This window comes from Hyperolius riggenbachi, chromosome 1 (assembly GCF_040937935.1).
Source record: "Hyperolius riggenbachi isolate aHypRig1 chromosome 1, aHypRig1.pri, whole genome shotgun sequence".
NCBI lineage: Eukaryota > Metazoa > Chordata > Amphibia > Anura > Hyperoliidae > Hyperolius > Hyperolius riggenbachi.
The window spans coordinates 222,763,146-222,775,782 of NC_090646.1; the positions used below are offsets into that span (position 1 = coordinate 222,763,146).

A 12,637-nucleotide genomic window follows, 5' to 3' on the forward strand; every position below is an offset into this window, starting at 1 on the left:
CTCGGTGTTACAAGCCCTACTGCATAGAGCCAAATTAATCTATGCCATGCACTGATAAGAATTGAACAATCCAAAACAGGCTGTATGCATGTTGGATTATATTGGCTCTGTACAATTTAACAAGCTGACACATCATTGCATTCCAGCGGTTCTGGAGGTGTGTTTCGCTTCTAAGGGTAACAATAGTTAATAAGCATATTTTCAGCAGTGGTGCACTGGGAGACATCTCAAGCTCACTCCAACCTGAATTATTGCAAATTCTTTCTGTTTTAAGAAAGCAAACTTTTGTTTCCTTACACTGTTAATGGCAGGGTTCTCAAACTTTGCACAGTTGGTCGTTGGGTGACTAGGATTATTATTCAGAAAAGTGGTTGGAGCCTATAAAAGCCAATCACAATTCACCTAATGATTTTCAAGGGAAATATTTACATTTCTGCCATTCTTGCACTGTTAATGGCACAAGCCTCAAACTGGTATAGTTGATCACTGGGTGACTGGGGTTCAATTTCAGAAAGGGGGTGGAGCCACAAATAGCCAATCAGATTTGTTTCATTCCAATGCAAATTATTGTTGCCAAACACCGCAAAGCTCACACACTTGGTAATTGAGTAATTGATAAATTGTGTGTTAGGGTTAGGAAAGTGGGCACAGCCAACACCAGCCAAATACATAAGCGGGCAACGCAGGGTCATAAGTGGGCGGAGACAAATACAAATTTTACTGGGAAAATGTAAACAGCAGCCATTCTTACACTGTTAATGGTAGGGTTCTCAAACTTTGCAAAGTTGGTTACTGGGTGACTGGGGTTAATATTCAGAAAAGTGGGTGGAGCCTACAAAAAATAATCAAAAATTACCTATTGATTTTTCAGGGGAATATTTCATTGCTGCCATTCTTGCACTGTTAATGGCACAAGCCTCAAACCTGGTACAGTTGATCATTGCGTGACTGGGGTTTAAATTTATATAAGGGGGTGGAGCCCCAAACAGCCAATCTGATTTGTTTCATTTTAATGCAGATGCCAAAGACTGCAAAGCTCGCAAACTTGGTCATTGAGTAATTGTGTGTTAGGGTTAGGAAAAGTGGGCGCAGCCAACACCAGCCAAATACATAATCGGGCAATGCTGGGTCATCAGCAGGCAGAGACAAATGCAAATTTCACTGAGAAAATGTAAACTGCAGCAATTCTTACACTATTAATGGTAGGATTCTTAAACTTTGCACAGTTGGTCACTGGGTGACTGAGATTAATATTCAGAAAAGTGGGTGGAGCCTACAAAAGCCAATCAAAATCCACCTATTAATCTTTAAGGGGAATATTTAATTGATGCCATTCTTGCACTGTTAATCACCTGTACCTGGTACAGTTGGCCATTGGGTGATTGGGGTTCAAATTCAGAAAAGGGGTGGAGCCACAGCCAATCAGATTTATTTTATTTCAATGCAAATTATTGATGCCAAAGACCGCAAAGCTCACAAACTTGGTCATTAAGTAATTTTGTGTTTGGGTTAGAAAAAGTGGGCGGAGCTAGCACCAGCCAAATACATACCTGGGCAATGCCGAGTCTTCAGTGGGCGGAGACAAACACAAGTTTCACTGGGAAAATGTAAACTGCAGCCATTCTTACACTACTAATTGTAGGGTTCTAAAACTTTGCACAGTTGGTCACTGGGTGACTGGGATTAATATTCAGAAAAGTGGGTGGAGCCTACAAAAACCAATCACAATTCACCTATTGATTTTCAAGGCAAATATTTAATTGCTGCCATTTTTGCACTGTTAATGGCACACGCCTCAAACTTGGTACAGTTGATTATTGGGTGACTGGGGTTAAATATTTAGAAAAGGGGTGGGGCCACAAACAGCGAATCAGATGTGTTTCATTTCAATTAAAATTATTCATGCCAAAGACCACAAACTTGGTCATTGACTATTGACAATTGTGTGTTAGGGTTAGAAAAAGTGGCCACAGCCAACAGCAGCCAAATACATACCCGGGAAACATCAGGACATCAGTGGGTGGAGAAAAATACAAATTTAACTGCCAGAATGTAAACTGCAGCCATTCTTACACTGTCTGTCAATGGCAGGGTTCTTAAACTTTGCACAGTGGGTGACTGGGATTAATATTCAGAAAAGTAGGTGGAGCCTACAAAAGCTAATCAAAGTTCACCTATTGATTTTCAAAGGAGTGGAGCCACAGCCAATTATTGATGCCAAAGACCGCAAAGCTCACAAACTAGGTCATCATTGAGTAATTGTGTGTTAGGATTAGAAAAAGTGGACAGAGCTAACACTAGCCAATGACATACCCGGGCAACGCCGGGCGACCAGCTAGTATATATATATATATATATATATATATATATATATATATATATATATATATATATATATATATATATATATACAAAGGTCAGATAGGAAGTATATAATGAAACAGACTTAACTAAGAAATGGGGTTAAGATATTATATTGGACAGACACCAAAAAAGATGTGTTTCACAAAACCTGCTTCATCTGGTCAATAGAACAGTGTCTTTTGTAGTTGCACACACAGACTAGGTCGGAGCAGTGCTTTTCAGTGCTGCCAGATTTGGGTGCAGCCGGCGCCTCCATAGACTACAATAGGAATCATTCCTATTGCAGCGCTCAGTGAGTAACATCGGCTCCGTCAGAAGACGGAGCCGAGGTTGCTTAAAAACATAATAATTCGGCCTCCAGCAATCACTGGAAGCCGAATTATTTCATTCCCCCACTATCCATGGCGGCCTGGAGGGGGAATAGTAATTAAATCGGCCCGGACTTGTGCAGAAGCAGGATCAGCCATATACCGCTGTATCCTGCGCCCAAGTCTTCCGGCGCCGATTTTAAATGTACTCGACTAGGTGCGCGTGCAACTAAAAAAGATACTGTACTATTGACCCGAGGAAATGGCCAGGTCCCGCAAAATGCATCATTCATCATTTATTGGACAAAATGTGTCCAATAAATGTCCTTAATCTCCGTACTGAGGTAAGACTGTTTTATTACATATTTCCAATCTTTTGTATATAAGAAGAAAAAGATGAAGACATCTTACCCACGTGGAGATGTAATTCTCCACATGCTTGATATTGTGGTTGCCTAATAGCAACCCAGCTTTACAAGTAATATTGATCTCAAATCTGTTCTCCAATTGCCTCCGAATACCAGTCTATATTGATGCTCCTGGTGTTCTCTGTTGCTTTTTTCTTCCCAGTCTCTGGAGTTCAACACCTGAATTTAATCCATACTGTCATTACAGATTAGTAAATAGAATGTCCAATCAGTAGCTGTAGATGTCTGTGTTGCAAGAAGAGACTGGTGAAGTGGCTCCAGGCCAGTCTTATTAAAAGTAATTTATTTGACCTCAGCCAGCTTGGACACAGGCTAAACTGTACTGATAAGACCCACACGACTAGCAAAACATTGTATTGCTGGGTTGTAATGCAGGCTGCATCTTTGGACGTTTGTAAAGATAAAGCTGTATACATCCACTATGTATTTACCACCTGAGGTGTTTCTTTGCGAGCATGAGTACAGGTAGTCTGATGTCAGCGGCCTCCTCTTCAGCAGTCCAATTTTGCCGTTTCTGTTCCTAACTGTCGGGACTCCAGCTTGATGAGATCCCACTCCCGCTAACTGCACGTGGCAGGATTTCTCCTCACTGTAGAATAGAATGGGTTGGTCTGCAGAGATATCAGCAGTACATCTGCACCCCAGTCACTAGAAAACTTTCACCCAAAGTGATCATGAAAAAATATTTTTGACGACATGCATATCTTGTGTATGTATTGTAAGTGTAAAGCTTGCCCACTTGTCCCTACAGTAACTAATTTATCAAGGCTAAAAAAACTGGTGTAAAATTGCAGCATTTATTAACAAATTGTATTTTTGATTCAGTGAGCATCTTGGTCGCTCTTGGCAACTGCTAATCAACCCCACAATGTAAGTAGCATCAAACATATAAAATAAGTATATGAAATATCTTTTCTGCAAGAATGGCAAGATATACATGACCCAGATTGCATCTCCTGGCATGAGCATAGCTTTTCACCATGACAACCATTTCAAATTGCCACCTGATACCAGAAAATTACATATTCTTATGCAGTACCCATTTGAATCAATTACCTTGCACATTTTGTATTTCATGCTTAGTCAGTTTTAGGCTGCTAACATAGTGAATTTGTTTTGAGGTATTCTCTACTAATTAGCAAGTATTTGTTTACCTAGTAAAGCCCCCAAAAATGTATTAATACCTTTGTGATTATCACTATTGCAGGTCTTACCAAACCTTTACCACTTTAGTGATGACGTACTCTGCATTTACGATTATCGGTCACTAGGTCGTAATTTCCATAATTATGATTACGATACTAAATGGAATTACAAATAGAAATTCAAATTATGTTACGATTAAGATGACAGGTCGTAATTACGGCTGTAATTACAGCTACAATAGATGTGCTATTGTTTTACTATTGCTTTACACAGTTAGTACTAGTAGTTGCAGCAGTAGTCACAGTCACTTACTACTCACTAGTGTGTGTCATTCAGCATAGTAATTTCTGAGCTACTTGTATGACTATTACAGTTTCTATAGATATATTCATTTTTTTCTGAATCAGTTAGAGAGTTAGCTTAGTGTACAAGTGGCTAGCGTAGCACTTCGTGATTAACTTTGCAGAGTGTTTTCCTACATTTAGCTGCAGTTAGGGGTCAGGGACTTACTTTGTTTTTGAGCTATCAGCACAGCAGCGAGTTAGTACTACTGCTTAATTTAGTATTAGTTTCTCAATGTTTGCCTTCATTCTCCACTTCTTAAGTGATTGGTGATTCTGGCTCATACAAGACTCTGAGCTGCTTCTAATTGCTGACAAGGACACAGTGAGCCACATACATTCAATTCAGGCACTGCTGAAGTGCTTAAAGAGGACCTCTAGACTGATTAATAAAACCCTGTAGTCTTGCAGTAAAAAAAGTTATATTTACCTGTGGTGTGATGTCCCACAAAGCCGTCTTGAAGACCCCGCGCCGGAAGTGGAGTGATGCGGGGTCTTCGAGGTAGCTTCGTGGGACATCACACCGCAGATAAATATAACCTTTTTTTTTTTACAAGACTGTAGGCTTTTGTTAATCATTCTGGAGGTTCTCTTTTAGAACCTTGTCAGATATGCTTCCAGTGCCACTTCAGACAGCACCAGATGGCACTCTGTACAGCTGTGCTGACCAATATCAGCAACATTAGTACTAAAGAAATAAGAGCACAGAGCCAATAATAAATTGAGAGGAAGGGCATACTAAGAGCTATCAGAGGGGTGGGAAGTGTAAGAGCAGTATGGAAGGTACTGGGTATAGTGCAGGCAGGATGTAAGGCACAATGTTTTTGAAGGGAAGGTGGTGCAGAAAACAGTATGGAACAGGAAAGGAATTACATTGCAGAAGAAGAATACAAGAGAGGCACAATAACTGAGGAGTGAAATGAGCAAAATTGGGAACCTTTTTTTCTTTGTTTCAATTTTTTTCTGTCTTGAGTCTTTTGCTCTCTGCTTTGTGCAACTATATAGTCTATCTCTCTGCACTATTCTTCTGTATCTTTGTACCACTGAGTTATCATTCTGCACCACTCGTCTCTCTCCCTCTGTCTCTGTGTGTGTGTATCCTTTTAGTTTCTTTCTTTGCCCTTTTCTAAGCTACTTTAGAAGGCTGGGACACAGGATTGTGACATGACTGGCATGACTGGACTGAACTGACAGGGCTGATGTTACAGGACTGGTGATACAGAACTGGCGTGAGAGGACTGCCATAACAGGACCTGAATGACAGGGCTGAAGGGACAGGACTGAAGTGAGAGGGCTTACGTGACAGGACTGAACTTACAAGGCTGATGTGACAGGACTAACGTGACAAGACTGGTGTGACAGGACTTGACTTACAGAACGAATTCGACAGGACTGGTGTGACAGTGCTGACGTGACAAGACTGATGTGACAGGACTTGACTAGTAGGGCTGACATGACAAGACTGAGCCGTCAGGGCTAGACTGACAGAGTCAGTAAGTGCGACATCTTCAGACAATAAGGTGGGGTAACCGTGGCAGAAAGAAAAAAAAAAGAAGAAAGCTAGAGTGCATAGTGTTACATGTCCACGTCAACATATTTACTTCTAAAACTTGGAATTTAAAATCATAAATTCCTGACAGAAAACACTACAATAATCAGTCAAGTTTTGTATTCACCAAATATCCTTTTTGTTTTCTCTGTACTTGGCAGTAGTACCCTTGAAAATGAATTAAACTAACCTTACAACAAAGTTGGCAATACAAGAACATTATTGTATGGCTTTGCTAGAGCAGAAATGCTATTTGCTTAGGTACAAGGCTGGTATCTTCCCCCTGATAATACACAAAGCATTTTCAAAGATATTCTGGCCCTTATTCCATTCACTTTTTCTCCTAGGTTATATTTAACCACTTAACGACCGCCTAACGCCGATAGGCGTCGGCGGGTCGTTAGTGGTATAGCATGGAAACGGCCATGCCAGTTCACGGAGTGTGTCTCCGTGAACAGCCAGCGAAATGTAAACACGCGGGGAAGAAATCCCTGCTGTTTACATCACACGGCGCTGCTGCGCAGCTGCGCCGTGACGTAGATCGGCGATCCCCGGCCTCTGATTGGCCGGGGATCGCCAGCATATGCTAGGCTGAAGCCTATCCTATCAGGCGCAGGATGGATATCCGTCCTGCGCCGCTCAGATTCTAAGGGAGAGGTAGGGAAAGCCGGGGAGGGCGGAAAGCGCTGCGGAGGGGGCTTTGAAGAGCCCCCCCCGGAAAGCGCGGGTAGCCGGCGGCGATCAGACCCCCCCCAGCAGGACATCCCCCTAGTGGGGAAAAAAGGAGAGCCCACGCAGCACCGATCACTGAAAAAAGCCCTGGTCCTTAAGTGGTTAACACCTTGTCAATAAAATTGAAACTATATGGATAACCTTATGGAAAAAGCACACAGAGACAACGGGAGCCCAGATAGTGTAGTATGTTTCGAAGTATAGTGGAAAAATATAATTGAAGACTGTCGTACTCACACAGGTGGGTTAGAAGTCTGGGCAACCATCCAAGTTACGCTTGTGGAGAATAACTCTGCGAAAAGGGGCCAGGAGACTCGAGGAGGTCACCCCTCGGAAGGGGTGTGTGTGTAAAACTCACAGGAGGGGAAGCGCCCAAGAAGATAATATAATTAAAATCTAAAATCAATGATTGAGGTAGTTTACCTCACAGATGACACCACTTACGGTGCAGGACAAAGGAATTTATTAAGCACAAGGCAACGCGTTTTGTGAGCCCAAACTTTTTTTCCGGTAAAAAAAAATTACATGACTTAGCCCTCAGTTGTCAAACAACACAAAATCTATTCTCTCACTTGTCACGGTTAAAATGATACCCTATATACATAATCAGATAGCTTATTGGGCATACAGCACACTGTTTACCACAAGTACGCCTATCTACTCCCCTGAGCTTCAAGTAAAGTTTTGTGGGGAGTAGATAAGAGTATCAAGGGAGGTAAAGTGGTTAAGCCAACAGGAAGCAAGAAAATACTTATTATGACCACGTACCAGACAAAGACACCAGTAATTATTTTTTTTACATTGAACACTTTATTTAATTAAATCAGCCATTGTACACATTGCAGCTATGTATTGTTAGTGTGTTTCATTTTTGCCATTTTAACTAAGACATGCCCTCATAGATATAGTAATCTAGTGTTATCACCATGGGAACAAGATGCTGAGTCATCAACTTAAATGCCACTTCTCACAGTAGTAAAGTTTGTTTTTTATATAACTGAGCAGAAATAAAAAAAAGAAATCAGAACCCATAAAAGTGATGAACAATTTATGCCATTACACAGACATTATCTGCACTGCAAGTAGCACAAAAGGATTTTTTTTTTAATTTCCACGCCTTACAACAGAACACCCGCACGACTCCAGCCGTCATTATTCATGGTATATGACCTCACTTTGGCTACTGAGAAAGTAATTTAGCAATGTTTTTGTGCCACAAATAAAATAAAGCTACACAGTAGGCCATCTTGATTATATAAAGCAAACCATTCTTTAGTACTGTTACGTTTACTAGGGACTTAAAGAAATCCTATTAATTTACAATCAACATTCATCTATCTCAGTAGGTAGTTTTCCCCCTAATTCCTTAGCGCAAAGGCCAGATTTGCTATCAATTTTTTTTTTTTAATGTTCAATTCTTTATAAATTAGCAAGTTGCAGGTTTAATGCTGCGTTTTGTTCTTTTGTTTGATCCCCAATTTCTACTTACATTAAATAAACGGGTTTAAAATGTATAGTGCTTATATGTCTTTCTTTATTTATATATATATATATATTTGTACGTTAAAAGGCTACAGAGTTTAAACCACAAGAATAAGGTACATAAGACAAAAAATATTTCCTTTTTTTTATAATCCCTTCTTAGAAAAAAAAAGTGCATAAATGCTATAATCATTTGCAAGGATTAGTTCTGATGTAAAAACATAAAAAATAGAACGGAAACCTGCTTTGTGTCTTCAACTTTTTGACATAAAAATAAAATAGAGAAATAGAAGAGGACACGTTTTGTGAAAACTGCTTGCTCAGTGCTAGGAGGGATAACAAGGTCCACACATGATTACAGGAGGTTTATTTCATTTTGTTTAATGCCACATGCATGTGCCATAGGAAATCCTGATAAACACGGTGACTTCTTAATTTATTATTATTTTACTTAACTGGGGAAACATCTTTCCCATTACATTATTTACAGTGCTATGACCAGCAGACATTTTCCACTAGTTATAAGACAATATGGTCTGCTAAAGCATTGACTGGAGCAAGTATACTTGTTGTAGAATAGCTGTGACTCTACTAGAAGTCCAGTTTGGAACAGCTTGAATATGTTATGGATGCTTTTATAGAAGCAGCTAGCAGGTTCGTGACTTCTTTGATTTTTTTTCCACTTTCAGGAAGCCATCGGGTACCACTGATAGACATTAGAGTAACCCGGAGCTGTATAGTTTGCCAGATGAAGATTTAAAACTTGTTCTAGATGCCCTAGGCATTATCAGGTCTCTGAACAGTCACTTTCATTCAATACTTTGCTTTCTGCTAAGCAAAGTTTAGTCAAGGCTTGCAGGAGAGTCTAAAATCTTCAATCCAAGCACATTCATTTCATATCAGTGAAATAGTCGGGTCCATCCTTTTTAAGGTTGCCTTGGCAGACACTACGAAGAGGCCTGTGGACGAAGCTAACATGTAGGAAAGAAGGAACAACCTGAACTCATTTAAAATGGAAAGGAAAAGAATAGAATGTGTATACCATCCAATAGGATGCTATCTTTGGTCACAAATTATCTTTGCATTTACTAACAGACACAGAAAACTGATCATTGTGTTTACGACATTTGCAGAACAGGAGTGCCAGTGTCACCAAGTGGACATCACTCGTGGCCCTTGTGCGTGAGGAGAATGTATCGTTTGCATACTGACAATAGATATGTGTTGTTAGTGTGGTGCAGCAGCCTCTCATTTGGCCTCTTTCTCACAGTCCTCTCCACAGAAGCGGTTGAGAAGTTGCTGAAGGTCAGTCTGGAGGGAATCCTTGTGGAATACTTCAGGAACATCCTCCAAATGCTCAACGAAAACATGTTTCCCATGCTGGTCCTTTACCACAGTCCTCTTCTGTGTGCTGGTTTTATTCATCGTTGTTCTGAAAAGAGAAACAAATAGCACATTATCCAGATATTCTCATATTGTATTATTCTAAGAGAGGAAGACTTTGTAAAAGAAAAAAAAAGTATATAAACATGGAATAAAAAGAAAAGTTAAGCTGCTGTATGTAACGTGTTTTTTTTTAGAAAAAAATTGGCAAGAATCTGATAGATTGTTAATGCTAATATATCCACCATTCAAAGATACCCAGTAATTGATAAGCAGCTTACTGACAAATGTGACATACAGAATGTTCTCACCCATGCTAACAGGTATAAGCACTGTTCGCAAGAGCACAACAGAAAATCTTTATTATAATATAGTATTTATATATAATAATACTCTTCAACAGAATTCTGTTTTCAAGAGCAGGTAAACAAAATGGTAAACAGAATGTTGTGCATTTGTTTACTATGGGTGCAGGGTAGTAGGGCAAACCTTCATTAGGCTTATTTGACTTAACTACCCTCTTTTAAACATGCTACTGTCATGCAAAAAAGTTGTCATACTCTTGCCATCCATGACATTATTTCTATAAACTTAAAGACAAATTCTAGGCATAACAGTAGGTCTAGGCATTTGAAGAAAGAAGACCGATGGACCAGCAACTGCCAAAAGAAGATATCAATCAAGCACTGAAGATACAGCAAGAAAGAAATTAAGTTAAAGGGCCTTATTCAATTCACTTTTTCTCCTGAATTGTCTCCTAGGTGATTTTTCATACCTTATCAATAAAATGACTTTTAAGACACCAATAAGCTAGAAAATACTGAAAATAATTTTGACACCTACTTTTACACCTATTTTTTGGTACTTCTTCAATTGCTAAAAAAGTTATTATAAACGGAAGATGAAAACTCTTAGGAGAAAACTCAGGAGAAAAGGGTTAATTGAATATGGGCCAGAGTGTTTTCGCTTCAAGCCCTCTGATATCATCAAGCAAGGCATTAACTCAAAAGAGGAAGACACTGCTGAGCCTAATCAGTATTTATCGGAAATACATTTTGTAAGTTTTCCTGATTAAAACATTTGAATTACTAACAATCAATGGTGGTGTATGTATTACTTTTTTAACATTTCCATTCACAGTGACTGAGTTTGAGGTTTAGAAAGAGACCCAATACTCATTCCTTATTTAGGTAGAATCTATTTGCTTGATCGGTCACATGAGCAGCAGGTAGACTATAAACCCTTCTACATGCCCACTGGAAAAGAGAGATGTCCAAAAAGCCTACTGCTCCATCAATATTGGGATATGGTACCCTCTCCTCACCCCTTTTTAGGAGATACTTTTCCAATGTTGAAGAGCATGTGGACTGGTGGAGCAGCAGTGGAAGGGCCTCATGCTTTATTTCTACTGATCACAGACTCCGGAAGCCAGACTAGTTTTTTCAGCACAACAGGTGGAGTCCTTCTCTAGTGTTTGTTAAGCTTATTATCTTATGCTAGGTACACACAATACAATTTTCTGGCAGATTTACTTGCCAGATCGACTATCTCCAACAGGTCTGATCCGATTTCCCATCGATTTTCCGTTCACTTCTATGGAAATTCGATCAGAAAATTGATCGGACCAGTTGGAAATAATCAATCTGGCAGGTAAATCTGCCAGAAAATTGTAACGTGTGTACCTAGCATTTGGCTGTTGCGTCAGACAAGGATAAGTAAGTGTGTGCAAGTGAGAAAGGTCTTGCATTCAAATACTGAAAGTAAGGAACAATATTAGGCTCTAATTAACTTGGTGTTGAATCTTTTTGAAATTTTACAGTATCAACTTCATTATTTGTTATTTACTGAATTATATAAGAGACAATGTTTACATTGTGGTAGTGAAAGCGAATAGCCCTGCAATGTACTACTGCACATGTACCTTGCCAATGAAGCATTTATCATTTCCATTATCTCCAGAATTTCCCAATCACTAGTTTGGGAACCTTAGAAGCATAACTAATAAATGCCTATCTACTCTGTTAACCACCCTGGCGTTCTATTAAGATCGCCAGGGCGGCTGCGGGAGGGTTTTTTTTTAATAAAAAAAAAACTATTTCATGCAGCCAACTGAAAGTTGGCTGCATGAAAGCCCACTAGAGGGCGCTCCGGAGGCGTTCTTCTGATCGCCTCCGGCGGCCAGAAGTAACACGGAAGGCCGCAATGAGCGGCCTTCCGTGTTTCGCTTACCTCGTCGCCATGGCGACGAGCGGAGTGACATCATGGACGTCAGCCGACGTCCTGACGTCAGCCGCCTCCGATCCAGCCCTTAGCGCTGGCCGGAACTTTTTGTTCCGGCTACGCTGGGCTCAGGCGGCTGGGGGGACCCTCTTTCGCCGCTGCGCGCGGTGGATCGCCGCTGCACGCGGCGGATCGCCGCAGAGCGGCGGCGATCAGGCAGCACACGCGGCTGGCAAAGTGCCGGCTGCGTGTGCTGCTTTTTATTTGATGTAAATCGGCCCAGCAGGGCCTGAGCGGCAGCCTCCGGCGGTGATGGACGAGCTGAGCTCGTCCATACCGCCCGGCTGGTTAATTAATCATCCAATGGCTTGTCATTTCTAGTGTTTACTGTGCAGGCTTGAGTGGCGTTCCAGATGGCTCCTATTAAGTAGAGGTTGGAGATGGATTTTAAGTAGGATTTTCATTTTAGCTATTTGCTTTCATATAAATCTTTCCAACCAGGTTGCATTACATGGCAGTTATTGACAATTACACCCTTTGGAAAGACTTATTGCTTTAGGGATTGCATAAGTGTCTGTATCATTACTTTGCATAGACAACAGAGACTCATCTGCTTTATGATGGGTTTACGGTTGCTCTGCTTTACAATACTGATCGCGGTTGAGATTACTGCTCCCTGCTGTC

The 12,637-nt window shown here is 40.5% G+C and overlaps 1 protein-coding gene across 34 annotated transcripts in view; it reads right to left on the reverse strand.

Annotated features, from left to right (window-relative positions):
• Nucleotides 1-7,658: 7,658 nt before the first annotated feature.
• The window catches only part of ANK2 (ankyrin 2), a 700,071-nt gene continuing 695,092 nt past the window's right edge, over nt 7,659-12,637 (reverse strand). For 32 of the 34 annotated variants that reach the window (XM_068281027.1, XM_068281066.1, XM_068280997.1 and 29 more), the window contains one exon: nt 7,659-9,782. In XM_068281027.1, coding sequence (XP_068137128.1) covers nt 9,599-9,782 — 184 coding nt within the window. In that variant the 3' untranslated portion in view covers nt 7,659-9,598. The remainder of the gene's footprint in view (nt 9,783-12,637) is intronic. The other 2 variants (XM_068281112.1, XM_068281120.1) reach the window with 1 other exon arrangement.